General features: G+C 43.1%; 1 protein-coding gene across 2 annotated transcripts; it reads left to right on the forward strand.

The window, feature by feature from the left end:
* The first annotated feature begins 1,755 nt into the window (after positions 1–1,755).
* Positions 1,756–13,284, forward strand: LOC109894081 (uncharacterized). 2 transcript variants are annotated; one of them, XM_020487310.2, is made up of 7 exons: positions 1,756–2,325; positions 2,662–2,792; positions 2,963–3,127; positions 7,242–7,403; positions 7,779–7,890; positions 8,259–8,380; positions 11,782–13,284. In XM_020487310.2, the coding sequence occupies exons 1-7, from the start codon at positions 2,070–2,072 to the stop codon at positions 12,703–12,705; spliced, it is 1,872 nt and encodes a 623-aa protein (XP_020342899.2). In that variant the 5' UTR covers positions 1,756–2,069; the 3' UTR covers positions 12,706–13,284. The 2 variants fall into 2 exon arrangements, with proteins under 2 accessions (XP_020342899.2, XP_031684021.1); XM_031828161.1 differs by having other exon boundaries at positions 1,757–2,325; positions 8,259–8,366.
* Positions 13,285–19,907: the final 6,623 nt, after the last annotated feature.

Genomic DNA, 19,907 nt, shown 5'->3' on the forward strand with positions numbered 1-19,907 from the left:
ACAGAGACTCCACCACCACACAGAACACAACCAGTGGACTGAAAAACCTCAGTCCTGGTGGTCATCAGAGAGACAGAGGCTCCAGTCAGTGATCCAGTCTGCAGCCCAGACCCTTCCCTTCACAGTCTCAGTGCAGGGATGAAGCAGGGCCTGGAGCTGATAGAGATAGACCCTCCTATTCCTATGATACAAACACCACAGTATCCATGATGAACAGAGCAGGTCACACTGGGCTTCAGCCTTCACAGAGAGTAGTGGGAGACCCCCCTGGTGGGAGTCTAACAGGAAGTCTGTCTTCTCCTTCAGGGTCTTGTCTAATGCCTGGTGACTGGGTTCATAGAAGGCCTGGACCTGGGTCTAGCCTTCCTCAGTTACCTCATGGTTACCCCACCAATACATATGGGTCAGGATGGGCTTTCACCTTGGGAGGTGCCTAGCCTACAACCCAACAACGGCTAGAGGTCAAGGAGGGAGTTCAAAGACTAACCACCTGAGGCTGGTGGCTCCTGCTTCTACCTCCTCTAGTGTCATTGGGTCACAACGTGGGAGGGCGAGTGTTAGGACGGATGGCGACAAGTCGTACTCTTGCCCTACGTGTGGGAACCGGTTCGCCAACGCAAACAATTTGAAGGAACACCAGACCGTTCATACCAAGGAAAGGCCATTTAAGTCCAAACTATGTTACAAGCTTTTCCTTCCTGAGTAGCCTTAGACATAGGAGTGTCCACAACAGGGAGATATACAAGTTGTCTGTTTCTCTCTTTTAAAAGGTTTGTAATCAGGTCACTTTTCCGCCAATCAGGTTTGGCGGCGCTTCCAAGAGCGTTCTGACAAGTTGGCGCAGTCACCCATCTAGGCTTCAAGAGAGGCTGCTGGGCGGCCGGTGGCACTGTTGCGACGACCGGGGCTTCCACAGGGGAGCTAAGAGCTTCTTGGACCTGCTCGCCACGCTTTCGGCCACGAGCTGCTGCTCCCAGCCGGCATGAAGAAGGCAGAGGTCGGCTGTTTGGGAGCCGACGCACCACAGGAAAGAGGCAGCTGCTTCTTTTCCTCCCCTAACTTCACGAGATGCCCCGCTGTCTTTCTCATGGTGTCTCCGAATAGAGGCCCTTTTTAGAGATGGGTGCATTGAGCAAAGGTGTCTTGTTTGTCTCCTTGATGGAAGTCATAGAGAGCCAGAGGTGTGTCTGCGTCATGACCAACACAGCCATCACTTTGCCGGTGCAGACTGACAACACTTGAGTGATGTGGAGAGCAGCGCTGGTGAAACATGCCTCCTCTTCAATGCCAGTTATCCAAGCAGGCCCAGTTATTCAAACTTAATCGGCGCTCTGCCTTCTCTCTGATCTGAGCGGCTAATCGTTGTGCACCTAGAACCCATGACACTTCAATAGCCCACGGGTGAGGGATTCGACTGGGAGCCCCTCAAGTGAGTAGGCCTGAAGAGAGAGATCCAGAGAGGATGAGTTTTAATAAGGTTGGATTTCTTGTGTTTATGGCCATGGTGTTCAACTGCACCGATGGAGCCGAAATCACATTAGATAGATGTGATAGTCGCAGCAGCAGATAAATATTTGTGTGTGAGAGATTTTAGTGCTGTAGATCGATGGGGAGTTTTGAGAGAAGGGGTTCAATCCTCCCAGGCCTGGTGTAGGATCGTTCAGGGCCAAAGTAGTGGGATGGGGTGGTGGTTTTGGGAGATAGTATATAGGTCCCGGGGTTGGTCCATTACTATTTCACTTTTTTTTTGTGACCAAAATGTGCAATCCGCATTCCGACCTGTGAAAGGCAGCAATGGGCAACACATCGTCTCGTCTGCCGGAAATTCACAAAGTAGTAAACGGAAGTGAACCGTGACCAATAACAGTTACAACGTTTGCGTTTTTATTTAGACGTAAATTAAAACCCTGGAACTCAAACTATCACATACTTCCTCCATGTAGTGTTTAATTCGCGTTGGAGACAAGACTTAGTTGGTGGATGTTATCTAGGTAATGCTAACTCGCGTTGGAGACAAGACTTGGTTGATAGATGTTATCTAGGTAATGCTAACTAGCTAGCCGCTAAGAATGGCTAACTGTAACGTAATGGTTTCTCACACTCAAATAGCCTCCATAATGGAGGTGCTAGCGAATACAGCCGTGGAAGAGATCTGTAAACTCGTAGACGACGACTATGCAGTGTTTCGTTTGGAAATTTCTCAAAGACAGAAAGAAAACAGGGGATTGCGAAGGAAACTACAGCTACTGGAACTGAAGGTATCACGGGAGCGCGCACTCGCCAGTAGTGTCAAGATCCTCGACCGATACAGAGGAATGGCAAGAGGTACATTTTGCAGAAGGCCCGTTCACCTCTGCGCATGTGTTAAGCACATATTGTATGGTTAACCAGAGTTGGGTCTTGGTCAGTTTTTGGATTGTATGCAATAATTCCCCTGATTACTTAGCAGTCTTGCACAAAGACACTCATATTCTTAACTTACTACATTTCCTATTACTTACTCATTGAAAACAATCTATGTATGAATATTTGTGTGATATGTTACCTTATATCCTTGCCAATTGAAGACAGTGTCAAATACTTTACATGACAATATAGTGTTGAGCATTGACAACACAGTACCTAACCTAACCACCTATTTTCCCCCAACCACTCTCTCAGGTGAAGGACATCTCACTGGAGGCCACAGAGGTTTTGTGAAGCCAGCGGGACATAATACATGGAGAGATGACCAACCAATCACGGTTGTTGAGGGAAGTGGAACCTCATCCCAGCATGTTATGGTGATAGAGGTTAGTGTCATAGTGTAACATATGAATTACAGTACATCTAATGTGGCTTGTTTATTTCAGGAAGTCTCCCCTCAGCTTACTTGTACATCCTTGTGTATCTGCCATAGTGGAACTTGTTTTGTTATCCAATTCAACTCATGTACTGATAATAACCTCTCTTCTTGTGTCAGTCTGCAGATGCAGAGGCTGCAGGTCCTGGGGTCAAGCAGGAGAAGTCTGCAGGAGAGGAGGACCCAAGGTACTGCAGAGATATCCAGACTGGAGTGCCCCCTGTATCCACAGAAGACCCCGTCACCACCCCAGCACTGCCCAGAACTCGACACAGCATCACAGAGGTCAGTGGAACGCTGAACGCCGTCCTCAAGACAGAGACTATAACGGGGCTGAGGCAACTGGGCTATCCTCCCTTCTCAGAGTATTTACTTTACAGTAACCCGAGCGCGGTTCTGTCCCATTGGGATTTAGGTGACTCATTACTGATTGTAAATGATCCGTCCTGTTGATGTGCTACAAAGACCGAGATGATACATGGTGACCTGCCTGTGGGTTTAGATACACAGACAAATCCATTGAGAGGGGACTGGAACCGGTACAGTACTAGTGTATATTCTGAAGGGTGCCTAGATAAGAAAGGAGAGGGCCTGGTTGTCGATAAGGTGACTGTGAAAGTGGAGGGCCTCGGACATGGAATGCAGAGTTTAATTTAGGACACTCGCAGGTCAACACCAGGGACTTCTGGGATTACAGGGAAAGCTTAGAGACAAATAGAAATGTCGCTTTACACATGCTTAGGGATCGCGACACAGTGTCCATGACTATGGCACCTTCCGATTCACACGGCTATATGATGTTCAGAAATGCCTATTTCATTACTTCCATTCAACTACTTAATTTTGTTCCTCAAAACACTTTTTATGAGAAAAGCATTGTACACTGAATAAAAATATAAACGCAACATGCAGTCAGGTCCAGACCCTGGTGAGGACGATGAGCACGCAGATGAGCTTCCCGGAGACAGTTTGTGCATAAATTCTTCATTTGTGCAAACCCAAAGTTTCAGTAGCTGTCCGGTTGGCTGGTCTTAGATGATGCTGAAGGTGAAGAAGCCGGATGTGGAGGTCCTGGGCTGGCATGGTTACATGTGGTCTGCGGTTATGATGCCGGTTGGACATACTGCCAAATTCTCTAAAGTGACGTTGGAGGCGGCTTATGGTAGAGAAATTAACATTCAATTATCTGGCAACAGCTCTGGTGGACATGCTTGCAGTCAGCATGCCAATTGCATGCTCCCACAAAACGTGTGGCATTGTGTTGTCTGACAACTGCACATTTTAGAGTGGCCTTTGATTGTCACCAGCACAAGGTGCACCTATGCAATATGCCACACCTGTCAGTTGGATGGATTATCTTGGCAAAGGAGAAATGCTCACTAACAGTGATGAAAACAAATTTGTGCTCAAAATATTTGGGAAAAAAGCTGTTTGTGCGTATCTGTGTCTGCACTGTGATCCTTTATTTCAGCTCATGAAAAATGGGACCAACACGTTACATGTTGCTTTTATATTTTTGTACAGTGTAGTTTATCATGGAGATATTTTGTTGAGACTTACTTTTGGCTATGCAGTGTATGTGGACACCTGCTCGTCGAACATCTCATTCCACAATCATGGGCATTAATATGGAGTTAGTCCCAACTTTGCTGCTATTCATCTTCTGCTATTCTGGGAAGGCTTTCCACTAGATGTTAGAACATTGCTGCAGGGACTTGCTTCCATTCAGCCACGAGCGTTAGTGAGGTCTTGCACTGATGTTGGTGCGATTAGGCCTGGCTTGCATTCGGCATTCCAATTCATCCCAAAGGTGTTCAATGGGGTTGAGGTCAGGGCTCTGTGCCCCAGACCATTTCCGCTGCTCCAGAGTCCAATGGCTGCGAGCTTTACACCACTCCAGCCGACGCTTGGCATTGCACATAGTGATCTTAGGCTTGTGTGCGGCTGCTCATCCATGGAACCCAACCATTGAAGGTCCCCAAGAACAGGCCTGAATGCCAAGCGTCACGTCTGGAGGAAACTTGGTACCGTCCCTACGGTGAAGCATGGTGGTGGCAACATGCTGTGATGATGTTGTTAAGCGGCAAGGATTGGGAAACTTGTCAGGATCGAGGGAAAGATGAACGGAGCAAAATACAGAGAGATGAAAACCTCCAGATGGCTCAGGACCTCAGACTGGGGTTCACCTTCCAACAGGACAATGGTCCTAAGCACAGAGCCAAGACAACGCAGGAGTAGCTTTGGGACAAGTCTCTGAATGTCCTTGAGTGGCCCAGCCAGAGCCCGGACTTGTACCCGATCGGACATGAAATTAGCTGTGCAGCAATGCTCCCCATCCAACCTGACAGAGCTTGAGAGGATCTGCAGAGAAAATAGGAGAAACTCCCCACATACAAGTGTGCCAAGCTTGTAGCACCAAGAAGACTCCAGGCTGTAATCGCTGCCAAAGGTGCTTTGACTGCGTAAAGGGTCTGAATACTTAAGTACAGTGCCTTGCGAAAGTATTCGCCCCCCTTGAACTTTGCGACCTTTTGCCACATTTCAGGCTTCAAAACATAAAGATATAAAACTGTATTTTTTTGTGAAGAATCAACAACAAGTGGGACACAATCATGAAGTGGAACGACATTTATTGGATATTTCAGACCTTTTTAACAAATCAAAAACAGAAAAATTGGGCGTGCAAAATTCAGCAAACTCTCTCCAGAAGTTCAGTGAGGATCTCTGAATGATCCAATGTTGACCTAAATGACTAATGATGATAAATACAATCCACCTGTGTGTAATCAAGTCTCCGTATAAATGCACCTGCACTGTGATAGTCTCAGAGGTCCGTTAAAAGCGCAGAGGGCATCATGAAGAACAAGGAACACACCAGGCAGGTCCGAGATACTGTTGTGAAGAAGTTTAAAGCCGGATTTGGATACAAAAAGATTTCCCAAGCTTTAAACATCCCAAGGAGCACTGTGCAAGCGATAATATTGAAATGGAAGGAGTATCAGACCACTGCAAATCTACCAAGACCTGGCCGTCCCTCTAAACTTTCAGCTCATACAAGGAGAAGACTGATCAGAGATGCAGCCAAGAGGCCCATGATCACTCTGGATGAACTGCAGAGATCTACAGCTGAGGTGGGAGACTCTGTCCATAGGACAACAATCAGTCGTATATTGCACAAATCTGGCCTTTATGGAAGAGTGGCAAGAAGAAAGCCATTTCTTAAAGATATCCATAAAAAGTGTTGTTTAAAGTTTGCCACAAGCCACCTGGGAGACACACCAAACATGTGGAAGAAGGTGCTCTGGTCAGATGAAACCAAAATTGAACTTTTTGGCAACAATGCAAAACGTTATGTTTGGCGTAAAAGCAACACAGCTCATCACCCTGAACACACCATCCCCACTGTCAAACATGGTGGTGGCAGCATCATGGTTTGGGCCTGCTTTTCTTCAGCAGGGACAGGGAAGATGGTTAAAATGTATGGGAAGATGGATGGAGCCAAATACAGGACCATTCTGGAAGAAAGGTCTTTTGCAGACTCAATCAGGTTGAGACTGGGACGGAGATTTGTCTTCCAACAAGACAATGATCCAAAACATAAAGCAAAATCTACAATGGAATGGTTCAAAAATAAACATATCCAGGTGTTAGAATGGCCAAGTCAAAGTCCAGACCTGAATCCAATCGAGAATCTGTGGAAAGAACTGAAAACTGCTGTTCACAAATGCTCTCCATCCAACCTCACTGAGCTCGAGCTGTTTTGCAAGGAGGAATGGGAAAAAATGTCAGTCTCTCGATGTGCAAAACTGATAGAGACATACCCCAAGCGACTTACAGCTGTAATCGCAGCAAAAGGTGGCGCTACAATTTTTCTGTTTTTGATTTGTTAAAGTTTGAAATATCCAATAAATGTCTTTCCACTTCATGATTGTGTCCCACTTGTTGTTGATTCTTCACAAAAAAATACAGTTTTATATCTTTATGTTTTGAAGCCTGAAATGTGGCAAAAGGTCGCAAAGTTCAAGGGGGCCGAATACTTTTGCAAGGCACTGTAAATGTGATATTTCCGAGAAAAAAAATAATAAACCAAAATCTGTTTAATTTATATTTTTATATACATATACAGTGGGGAGAACAAGTATTTGATACACTGCCGATTTTGCAGGTTTTCCTACTTACAAAGCATGTAGAGGTCTGTCATTTTTATCATAGGTACACTTTCACTGTGAGAGACGGAATCTAAAACGAAAATCACATTGTATGATTTTTAAGTAATTAATTTGCATTTGCAACGATTAAATCATTCTGTAACTACAGTATAGGACTCAAATGTAGTGAGGATGGGTAAACACTCTGAGTTTATGTCTGTGTGATCTGTATCACCTGTCTCTTCCAAGAGGAGGAGGGTCCAGAGGTGCTGCTGGTGAAGGAGGAGGGGTGTGAGGAGAGTCTGGGGAACCCTGAGGGGCCCATGGACATGGAGGACAACCAGACTACACCTCCTCCTGAACTCACAGAGGAACCAGCTGAGCAGCACAGGACCACACACAGTCTCAATGAGGTGAGCACAATGTAAACTACTGTGGTATTAGGGGCCGTATCCACAAAGCCTCTCTGAGTAGGAGTGCTGATCTAGGATCAGTTTTGCCTTTTAGATCATAATGAATAAGACTATATAGCGATCAGCACTTTTACTCGGAGACTCTTCATGGATACGGGCCCAGGTCTTGGTACATTTTGTATTAAGTGTGGGACCATGCCTTTAAATTATCAAACCATTAAAGTGTCAAGTGTCAATCAAATCAACTAACATGTGCATAGTATCAAATAACATGTTTGCATAGTACTCATAGCAATACATCAGAAGGTGCGCCATTGCAGGGTCCTCATATCAGATTTCTTGATCCAACATCCTCTCACTGTGTATCTCTTACAGTCAGTAGACATGGAGGATGGGAAGCCTGATCTGCTGCTGGTCAAAGAAGAGACGATAGAAGACGAACCAGAGAGCATTGACCTGCTGAGTGGTCTAAAGATGGGGGAGCAAGGTAAGAAAGAAATACATATAGCCTACATACAGTAATAGATCTTCAATGGGAATAGTAATACATATAGCCTCCATACAGTAATACATCTTCAATGGGAATAGTAATATATATAGCCTCCATACAGTAATACATCTTCAATGGGAATAGTAATACATATAGCCTCCATACAGTAATACATCTTAAGTGGTAATAGTGATATTCCTGGCTTTTGTTTTTTCTTCATTCATAAAATTAAAACATTACAACTTGGGTTTACATACAAAAACACACAATGTATGAACTTCACCAGGTAATAGACAAAAAAATAACTCAATATGGAGAGTTTTCTGCCATGTTTGGAAAGTCTATTTTGTAACCTCTTCCTGCAGGTGGTTGGCTAGAGGCTAATAGAGGAGACTGGGCGACCATCTTGGATTCCCAGACGGATGCAGCCAAGGCACCAGGGGACATCATCACTGAGCAGGCCACAACCAGAGGTGACTTGGTGGAGGTCAGTGGATGGGAAAGTGTCCTCAACTCTGGGGGGGGGGGGGCTCTAGTTAGTCGCTCTAGCGACTCCTGTGGCGGGCTGGGAGCAATGCACGTTGATATGGTCGCCAGGTGTATGGTGTTTCCTCCAATACATTGGTGCTTCTGGGTTAAGCAAGCAGTGTGGCTTGGTGGGGTCGTGTTTTGGAGGACGCACGGCTCTCGACCTTCGCCAGATATGGGACAGGACTGTAACTACCAATTTGGATATCACAAAGAAGAAAAAAAAATATATATATAAAAAAAGGTAAAACAACACTGTTAACCACAACCAGAAACACAGTCAAAACAACATCTCCATGACAACAGACTGGCTGAGACCAGGGCGAGGTGTAGATTTGGTCTACGGGGATGGAAAGAACAGACACAGACTTTTGGCTAGTGATGCTCCTATAGTTGTGATTCACAGAGACTGATGGGGCATCAGGTTAACCCCCTAACAGGTGCTGCCTTTAGCCTGCGTTCTATTAACCTGATGATTAGCCTGATGATTTAGATTCTTTGTCATTCGCTACATACTTTAGTCTGAGACTGCCATAGTTGAAGTCATTTGTGGTGACGAGGGGCGTTGTACAACACAAAGTCATCGGCGATTGTATCGACTCTAACCAATCAAAGTATTTTGTATTTGTATTTATGAAGGAAATCGTTGTGGAAATCTGTTGCCGCTCAAGTCGGCTACGCAATGCAATGCTCTTTCTATTGGCTGGCTGGCTAGCTTGCAAACATAGCTGCACACAATAATACCAAATACAATATCAGTATGTAAAGTAGCTAGTTAGCTGTAAAATCACCGAAACAAACTGCAGAATCAATCTCACCATGTTCAACCTGCAGATTAATGTGCCTCAGAGTGGATTACTGTGCGCCTCCCATAGTCTGTTCTTGACTTGGGGATTGTGACGAGACCTGGTTGCATGTCTTGTGGGGTATGAATGGGTGTCCGAGCTGTTTGCTATTGGTTGAAACAGACAGCTCGGTGCGTTCCACATGTCAACACTTCTTACAAAAACAAGTAGTGATGAAGTCAATCCCTGCTCTACTTTGAGCCATGAGAGATTGACATGCATATTATTAATGTTAGCTCACCATGTACATTTAAGGGCCAGCCGTGCTACCCTGTTGTGAGCCAATTGCAATTTTCCTATTTGTGGCACCTGGAACGTAGTCCAGGTGTGAGAAAACTATGGCCTGTAGGACCTGCCTTGTTGATAGTGTTGTTAAGAAGGCAGAGCAGCGTTTTATTATGGACAGACTTCTCCCCATCTTAGCTACTGTTGCATCAACATGTTTTGACCATGACAGTTACAATCCAGTGTTACTCCAAGCAGTTTATTCACCTCAACTTTCCACATTATTTATTACAATATTTAGTTGAAGTTTAGGGTTTAGAGTATCAAAGCCAATGAATAATTGTCAAACCTCCACTTTACCCACGTGTGTTCTGGCTCTGGATTACTTATTTGGCAAAGTGGTGTAACAACGAACAAACAGTGAGCCATCGTATTCATGCATCAAAATCAAAAAACAAATAATAAAAAAAGCATTGCAAGTTTGAATGTTGTATAGATAGTGTGGGAGAGGTGGAAAAAATATTGTTATCGATCATTAATGACAAACCTCCTGGCATTGACAACTTAGATGTAAAGCTACTGAGGATGGTAGGAGTGGCTATTGAGTCAGTTATCTGTCATATCTTTAAGCGTAGAGGAAAGTCTTTGTCCTCAGGCCTGGAGGGAAGCCAAAATAATTCCGCTACCCAAGAGTGGTAAAGCGGCCTTTACTGGTTCTAACAGCAGACCTATAAGCTTTCTGCCAGCTCTTAGAAAACTGTTGGAAGACATGTTTGACCAAATACAATGCTATTTATCTTTAAACAAATTAAAAACAGACTTTCAGCATGCTTATAGAGGAGGGCACTCAACATGTCCTGCACTGACACAAATGACTGATGATTGGTTAAAATAAATAAATTAGAAGAAGATTGTGGGAACTGTACTGTTAGATTTCAGTGCAGCCTTTGATATTATTGACCAAAAGCTGTTGTTGAAAAATGTATGTGTTATGGCTTTTCAACCGCTGCCATATTGTGGATTCAAAGCTATCTATCTAATAGAAATCGAAGGTTTTTCTTTAATGAAAGCTTCTCTAATGTCAAACATGTAAAGTGTGGTGTACTGCAGGTCAGCTCTCTAGGCCCTCTACTCTTTTTTATTTTCACCAATGATCTGCCACTGGCATTAAACAAAGCATGCGTGTCCATGTATTCTGATGATTCAACCATATATGTATCAGCAACCACAGCTAATGAAACCCATAACAAAGAGTTGCAGTCTGTTTTGGATGGGTGGCCAGTAATAAACTGGTCCTGAACATCTCTAAAACTAAGAGCATTGTATTTGGTACAAATCATTCCATAAGTTATAGTCCTCAGCTGAATCTGGTAATGAATGGTATGGCTGTTAAACAAGTTCAGGAGACTAAATTACTTGGCGCCACCTTAGATTTGTAAACTGTCATGATTCAATGGTTGTAAAGATGGGGAGAGGTCTGTCTGTAATAAAGAGATGCTCTGCTTTTTTGACACAATTCAAAAAGCAAGTCCTGCAGGCTCTAGTTATGTCTTATCTTGATTATTGTCCATTTGTGTGGTCGTGTACTGCAAGGAAAGACCAAGTTAAGCTGCAGCTGACCCAGAACAGAGTGGCACTTCTTGCTCTTCATTGTAATCAGAGGACTGATATAACTACTATGGATGTCAGTGGTTAAGAGTTGAGGAGAGACTGACTGCAATCACTTTTTTTTATAAGAAACAATGTGTTAAATCTCAAATAGTTTGCATAGTCAACTTACACACAACTCTGACACACACCCATACCACACCAGACATGCCAAAATGGGCTTTTCACAGTCCCCAAATCCAGAACAAATTCAAGAAAGTGTACAGTATTATATAGAGCCATTATTTCATGGAACTCCGTTCCATCTCATATTGCTCAAGTGAACAGCAAACCTGGTTTCAAAAAACAGATAAAGCAACACCTCGTGGCACAACGCCTCTCCTGTATTGATATGTAGGCTTATATGTGCCTTTTGTAAAAAAAATATTTTAAAAAACAAGTCATTTTTACATGTTGTGTGGACCCCAGGAAGAGTAGCTGCTGCTTTTGCAACAGCTAATGGGGATCCTAATAAAATACCAAATCAACACATAATAAACTCCATTTTGTTAGGTACTTGAATCACAGTGTTAAAGATGGGCTTGACTGTGGTTAGCATATTATATATGTCATGTTCCTGTGTGTACAGCAAGGAGTTTGTTATATATCTTTATATGCTATTCTGTTCAATTTGTGTTTACAGTCTGCAGTCCATGAGGACCTGCTGATGTCTGGTGTTGCTGGAAGGAGAGACTGGATCTCTGAGGTGGCTGGTCACAAACCCTGGCCGCGGATCAGGCCACTGGATCAGGAGCCGTCACGGTTCCTTCTTGAATCGGAACCAGGTCCCAACCGCGAGGGACAGAGACTCCACCATCACACAGAACACAACCAGTGGACAGGTGGACTGAACAGCCTAAATCCTGGTGGTCATCAGAGCGATAGAGGCTCCAGTCAGCAGCCCAGACCCTTCTCTTCACAGTCTCAGTGCAGGGATGGAGCAGGACCTGGGCCTGATAGAGATGGACCCTCCTGTTCCTATGAAACAAACACCACTGTATCCATGATGAACAGATCAGGCTACTCTGGGCTTCAACCTTCACAGAGAGTGGTGGGAGACCCCCCTGGTGGTAGTCTATCAGCAAGTCTGTCTTCTCCTTCAGGTTCTCGTCTAATGCCTTGTGACTGGGTTCATAGACAGCCTGGACCTGGGTCTAGCCTTCCTGGTGATGGTTACCCCACAAATACAGACAGGGTCAGGATGGGCGTACCTCACAAGAGGTACCTAGCCTATAACATGGCAAACAATCCCAACAACACCCAAACAATGGCTAGAGGTCAAGGAGGGAGCTCAAAGACTAACCACCTGAGGACGGTGGCTCCTGCTTCTATCTCCTCTGGTGTCATTGGGTCACAACGTGAGAGGCCGAGCATTAGTACCGACGCCGACAAGCCCTACTCCTGCCCCACGTGTGGGAAGTGCTTCGCTAGGGCAAACTATTTGAAGGAGCACCAGACCGTTCACACCAAGGAGAAGCCCTTCAAGTGCAAACTATGTTACAAGAGCTTCTCCTTCCTGACTAACCTTACCAGACATAAGAGTGTCCACAACGGGAAAAATTTGTAGCAGTGTGGTTTGAGATGTACACAGGGGATGTCTGGGAATTATTCTTCACCTGACATATTATAGTTATCATGTGAAGTCTCTTGGGATAAGAAGGTAATTAACCACATACCCCTCATTAACCCTTTATTAACATGTCATGTTCTGGAGCAACGTGTTGAAGGTGCCTGAAGTCAACTCTGAAAGACTAGCAGGAAGTGTTAGTTGCATGCATGAGAGGACCAATGGGCAGGCTCGGGAGGAGATCGTTGATGTTACTCGCTCTCGGAGCTGGAGCTGCGGGGTATTTTCCTCTGCCGAGGGGGAGACGAGGGCCAGCTGAGGGGGACCTATTGGATTGGTGCTCACCCCTGCCCCTCCGTGTCCAGCGTCTCTGTTCTTAGGGGGACGGTCCAGCCTCTTGGGGTTCTTCTTGGAACATAGGACATATCCAGGCTGTTTCACATCCGGCCGTGATTGGGAGTCCCCTAGGGCGGTGCACAATTGGCCCAGCGTTGGCTGGGGTAGGCCGTCATTGTAAATAATAATTTGTTCTTAACTGACTTGCCTAGTTCAATAAATTATCATTTTAAAAATATGAAACGTGCTTGTGTAAATACCTGTTTTTAGTGACTGTAAACCTAGGCTAGAACAAGGACAGTTACATATTTACCTTAGTGAGGTGATGTAGATGGAATAGTCATTCTACTCTATTCTTGCTAACACACTATTTGTTCTAAACAAATCTGCTCTCAGCTTCAAAGATACTGATCATAGGAGATTTTGTGTGTAATCAGTGGTGGGAAAAGTACCCAGTTGTCATACTTGAGTAAAAGTAAAGATACCTTAATAGAACATGACTCAAGTAAAAGGCACACAGTAAAATTCTACTTGAGTGAAAGTATAAAGGTATTTGGTTTAAAATATACTTAAGTATAAATCATTTAAAATTCCTTATATTAAGCTAAACAGATGGCACCATTTTCTTGCTTTTTTAATTTACGGAAAGCCACGGGAACACTCGTTTACAAACAAACCATGTGTGTTTAGTGAGTCCGCCAGATCAGAGGCAGTAGGGATGTTCAGTTGATAAGTGCGTGAATTTGACCGACAATGTTCCTGTCCTGCTAAGCATTCAAAAGGTAACGAGTACCTTTAGGTGTCAAGGAAAATGTATGGAGTAAAAAGTGCCTTTGTTGCATTTAATCACAATTTTATTTCAGTGGGGTATCTCTTTGAAATAACTTCTCAGCCTATTCACAATAATATTGGTCTGAATGCTGATAGGGGAAACTTGCTGAATGATCAAAAAAAAGGAGATTCAAAGCTTTTTTTTTGTGACTATTTACAGAAAAATAAGTCCTGGATGCTTTGCTGGCAATCGACAACAAGAAATCCACAGGGGCCAACCAATTGGATCCAGGTCTACTTAGGTTTGCAGCACCCATCATTGTTGGCTCGATAACCCACCGTTTTTATTTATCATTTATCAGAAAATATTACACAATTATGGAAATCAGCTCTTGTGCTGCCTCTCCATAAGGCCAGGATAGTAGTTATCTTAATATCACCCCATTTCAAGCTTCTTGAATCGTTGGTAAATGTACAACTTTGCTATTTTCTATCTGAGAAATGTATTTTGAATGTAAACCAATCAGGTTTTAGGCCTGGGCAGAGCACTATTACAGCAACCACTTTAGTTATGGATCTTGTCAATGCTTTAGACACTAAAATGAATGTGTTGCTTTGTGGACCTGTCAAACGCTTTTGATACTGTTGATCATGTCATTTTATTGAATAAGTTGTCATCGATAGGCCTGGTTATCTTAGTGACAGAACTCAGGCCATCATGATTGATGGGGTTAAGTCTGCATTTCTTGAGGTACATAAGGTGTACCACAGGAGTCGATTTTGGGACCTGTATTCTTCACTATTTATATAAACACCATTGGTTAATCTGTTAAAAATGGTCAACTTCATCTACATGCAGATGATACTGTTTATGCTATTGCCCCAACTGTCGATCTGGCTGTGTCAAAACTACGGTCAAACTTTATAGCTATGCAGGAATCCCTTGCGGATTTAATATGTGCTTAAAATGGGCAAATTCAGTGCATTTGGAAAGTATTCTCAGACCCTTTGACTTTTTCCACATTTTGTTACGTTACAGCCTTATTCTAAAATTGATTAAATAAAACAAATTCCTCAGCAATCTACACACAATACCCAATAATGACGAAGTGAAAACAGGTATTTGGACATTTTTGCTAATTTATTACAAATAAAAAAACAACTTATTTACATAAATATTCAGACCCTTTCCCATGGAACTAGAAATTGAGCTCAGATAAATCCTGTTTCAATTGATCATCCTTGATGTTTCTACAAAGGCACCTAAAGACTCTCAGACCATGAGAAACAAGATGGTCTCTGGTCTGATGAAACCAAGATTGAACTCTTTAGCCTAAATACCATGTGTCACATCTGGAGGAAATTTCACCTACAGTGAAGCATGGTGGTGGCAGCAGCATGCTGCTGCTGTTTTTCAGCAGCAGGGACTGGAAGACGACTAGTCAGGATCGAGGTAAAGATGAACGAAGCAAAGTACGGTGAGATCGATGAAATCCTGCTCCAGATGGCACAGGACCTCAGACTGGGGTGAAGATTCACCTTCCAATGTACCTATGATGAAAATTACAGGCCTCTCATCTTTTTAAGTGGGAGAACTTGCACAATTGGTGGCTGACTAAATACTTTTTTGCCCCACTGTATGTAATGCTAATGCTCAATATCCCTCCCATTACTTTCTATCAACGTAGGATTGCAGCCTACAAAATAAATAACCAATAAGGATAACCATCTAGATGTCACCGAGATACATACATACGTACAGTCCAGTGGGGGCTCCTCAGGGGAGGACCATCCTACTCAGTCAATTTCATTAAAAAAATAGGGAAACATTTCAAAAGTTGTCATTTTTAGATAAAACTATGCTAAATATATTAACGTCACCAAATAACCGATTAAAACAATTTTGTACTGAAGGTCTACGGTAACCTCAACAGCACACTCTGGGGTAGCACCATGGTGTAGCCGGAGGACAACTATTTTTCGCCCTTTGGGTGCATTGACTTCAATACAAAACCTTGGAGGCTCATGGTTCTCACCCCTTTCCATAGACTTACACAGTAATTATGACGACTTCTGGAGGACGTCCTCCAACCTATCAGAGCTTTTGCATGTTGTCGACCCAATCAAAGGATCAGAGAATTAATCTAGTGCTGCAGTGCATAAAATGTGGTGAGTAGTTGACTCAAAAACAGTAGTTGAACAGTTTTGAACAAATAAATCTCTTAAATTAAGGAGAAGCAGCAGAGCGAGAGCTGGCTATATTTCGTTGTCTTTTTTTTCACTTTCACTAACTTAGCCTGCTAATGCAGCTAGCTAATTTAGCCTACTCAAACACCTGACTCAAACAGAGAAGAATGCTATTATGTTAGCTAGCTGGCTAAGGCTATCCAACAGAACTCTTCCAAGTCAAGGTAAGCTTCGGTTTAAGTAATTTATTGCCATGCGGCCCGTCTGTGAAACTGCTAAACTGCTTGCTGTACACTGTACTGCGGGATTGTTGCGGGTTTACTTACACGTTAGTTCTAGTAGCTATGTTGACTATGACGTTAGCCAATATTGTGACATTGACAACGATGTGGGCTGTGTGTAGCGGTTATGGTATGATTGTTTGGCTTGGAAAGGTTTTTTAATCTGGTCACAGACAGCTGTTGTGTTGTGTGCACTGAAGTCCACAAGTGAAGGGAAAAGGTGAGAGGAGGAGAGCGTGTAGATGTGAGAAGGAATTATACAATGACCAAAATGATTATGCTGTTTGTATGTGGCTGCTATGAAGGTGAACTGTGTGTGCAAGTGATCAGGGGTGTATTCATTCTGTCGATTTTTGTTGAAAAACATTTCTTAAACAGAACGAAACAGGGATAAACCTACCTGAATTTGTCCAATAGAAACTCTTGTTTGCAACTGTTTGGACTAATGAAGAAAAGAAGAAACAAAATGGTTGATGATTACAACCTAGATCAGCTAGATGCAGGAAAGTGTGTGCAAGGTGGTATTGAATGTGGCACTGTGTCACCTTGATTACTCCAATTTGTCTCTCGAACTGTGCAACTACGTTATAAACTTTTATTTGTAGGCTAGGTTGTAGCAACCTCCATGATGGGTATAGGGAATATTTCTAGTTTCATGTAGTAGCCTAAACCTATCCATGTTGGATTGAGCTGGGTGAATGGAAGATGAATGACAGTCATCCAATATGCTGTAATAGAAATAAGGCCACGGTCATACAAGAAAATTGTCCTTCCTAATCTTGAACTGCAACAACACCGGGACACAATGCCCTTCTCTCCTGCTTGACAAGCACTACTGTCCGGAAACTGTGTGGGAAGTAGCTAAATAGTAGTACACGCATACAATGCATGAAGCAACAGTATACCCATCAATCGTCAGTTTTATAACTTAACATAAAAAAATTATTTGTGTAAAACAGTGAAATACAACTCATTCCCTGGCTTCAAAACAGAAGACTAAACTCTCGTGGTACAGTAGCTCATTATACGGTAGTTGCATGGTAAGAAACAGAAGGAGAAAAAAACACTGCTCAATCAAAGCTCAGCCTTTGCTGAGATAGAATTCACTTGGCTATCTTTGTGTGTTCCGTACTGATAGTATAAATATGCTGAGGGGGAAGAACCCCCTCAGAGCTTCTGACGAACTTGTACTGTGAAGTGCTGTTTGTCTGTAATCGCTTTGCTGGCATGAATAAACAAGTTAATTTAAGCTTGACTTTGTCGTGGAAATTACCACTAAGGACCCCAATCTCAACACACCCACTCGCCCATACTCCAGTCGCCATACTGGGATGCAGCTACCCCCTTCTTCACCCATCTACACACAATAGCCCATAACGACAAAGTGAAAACATGTTTTTAGAAATGTTTGCAAATGTATTGAAAATTAAATACACAAAATCTAAATAACGTCAATACTTAGTAGCAGCACCTTTGGCCGCAATTACAGCTGTGAGTCTTTCTGGGTAAGCCTGTAAGAGCTTTTCACACCTGTATTGTTCAACATTTGTCCATTGTTATTTTCAAAATTCTTCAAGTTCTGTCAAATTGGTTGTTGATCATTGCTAGACAACCATTTTCAGGTCTTGCCGTAGATTTAAGTCAAAACTGTAACTCGTCCACTCAGAAACATTCACTGTTATCTTGTTCAGCAACTCCGGTGTAGATTTGGCCTTGTTTTTTAGGTTATTGACCTGCTGAAAGGTGAATTAATCTCCCAGTGTCTGGTGAAAAGCAGTCTGAACCAGGTTTCCATCTAGGATTTTGCTTGTGCTTAGCTCCATTCCGTTTCTTTTTTATCCTGAAAAACTCCCCAGTCCTTAGCGATTACAAGCGTACCTATAATATGATGCAGCCACCACTATGTTTGAAAATGTGGAGAGTGGTACTCAGTGACGTATTGTGTTGGGTTTGCCCCAAACATAACTTTGTTTTCAGGACAAAACTGTACTCAAGTTTGCCAAAAAGCACCTGAATGTGATCATCAAGACTTTTGGAAGAATGTTTAATAGACAGATGATTCAAAAGTATTATTTTTTGGACTAAATATGTCCCATTATGCCTTGCGAAAACCAAACACTGCATTCCACAGTAAGAACCTCATACCAACGGTCAAGCATGGTGGTGGAAGTGTGATGGTTTGGGGATGCTTTGCTGCCTCAGGATCTGGACGACTTGCCATAATAGAAGGAACCATGCATTCTGCTCTGTATCAGAGAATTCTACAGAAGAATGTCAGGGCATCTGTCTGTGAGCTGAAGCGCAGCTGAGTCATGCAGCAAGACAATGATCCCAAAACACCCAATCAAGTCTATATGGAAATGGTTAAAAAGCAACAAATGTGAAGTTTTGGAATGGCCAAGTCAATGTCCTGACCTAATCCCAACTGAGATGTTGAGGCAGGACTTGAAACGAGCAGTTCATGCTTGAAAACCCACAAATGTTGCTGAGTTACAGTAGTTCTACATGCAAGAATGAGACAACATTCCTCTACAGCGACATGAGAGACTGATCAACAACTACACGAAGCGTTTGGTTGCAGTCTTTGCAGCTAAAGGTGCCACAACCAGTTAGAGTGTATGGGGGCAATTACTTTTTTACACAGAAGCATTGTATGTTGCATAACTTTGTTTATGAAATACAGTTGAAGTCAGAAGTTTACATACACGTTAGCCAAATACAATTAAACTCAGTTTTTCCACAAATCTTGACATTTACTTCTCGTAAAAAATGTCCTGTCTTAGGTCAGTTAGGATCACCACTTTATTTTAAGATTGTGAAATGTCAGAATAATAGTAGAGGGAATTATTTATTTCAGCTTTTATTTCTTTCATCACATTCCCAGTGGGTCAGAAGTTTACATACACTCAATTAGTATCTGGTAGCATTGCCTTTAAATTGTTTAACCTGGGTCAAATGTTTTGGGTAGCCTTCCACAAGCTTCCCACAATAAGTTGGGTGAATTTTGGCCCATTCCTTCTGACAGAGCTGGTGTAACTGAGTCAGGTTTGTAGGACTCCCTACTCGCACACGCTTTTTCAGTTCTGACCACAAATCTTCTATAGGATTGAGGTCAGGGCTTTGTGATGGCCATTCCAATACCTTGACTTTGTTGTCCTTAAGCTATTTTGCCACAACTTTGGAAGTATGCTTGGGGTCATTGTCCATTTGGAAGACCCATTTGCGCCCATACTGATGTCTTGAGATGTTGCTTCAATATATCCACATAATTTTCCTTCCTCATGACGCCATCTATATTGTGAAGTGCACCAATTCCTCCGGCAGCAAAGCACCCCCACAACATGATGCTGCCACCCCCGTGCTTCACTGTTGGGATGTTGTTCTTTGGCTTGCAAGCCTCCCCCTTTTTCCTCCAAACATAACGATGGTCATTACGGCCAAACAGTTCTATTTTTGTTTCATCAGACCAGAGGACATTTCTCCAAAAAGTACAATCTTTGTCCCCGTGTGCAGTTGCAAACCGTAGTCTGACTTTGTTATAGAGGTTTTGGAGCAGTGGCTTCTTCCTTGCTGAGCATCCTTTCAGGTTATGTAAATATAGGACTAGTTTTACTGTGGATATAGATA

Source organism: Oncorhynchus kisutch, linkage group LG7, assembly GCF_002021735.2.
Source record: "Oncorhynchus kisutch isolate 150728-3 linkage group LG7, Okis_V2, whole genome shotgun sequence".
Lineage (NCBI taxonomy): Eukaryota > Metazoa > Chordata > Actinopteri > Salmoniformes > Salmonidae > Oncorhynchus > Oncorhynchus kisutch.

Coding starts and splice junctions, on each gene's coding strand:
- LOC109894081 (XM_020487310.2), top strand. CDS start 2,070: ATGGCTAACTGTAACGTAATGGTTTCTCACACTCAAATAGCCTCCATA. Junction 7,891..8,258: donor TCTAAAGATGGGGGAGCAAG/GTAAGAAAGAAA, acceptor CTCTTCCTGCAG/GTGGTTGGCTAGAGGCTAAT. Junction 8,381..11,781: donor CCAGAGGTGACTTGGTGGAG/GTCAGTGGATGG, acceptor TTGTGTTTACAG/TCTGCAGTCCATGAGGACCT.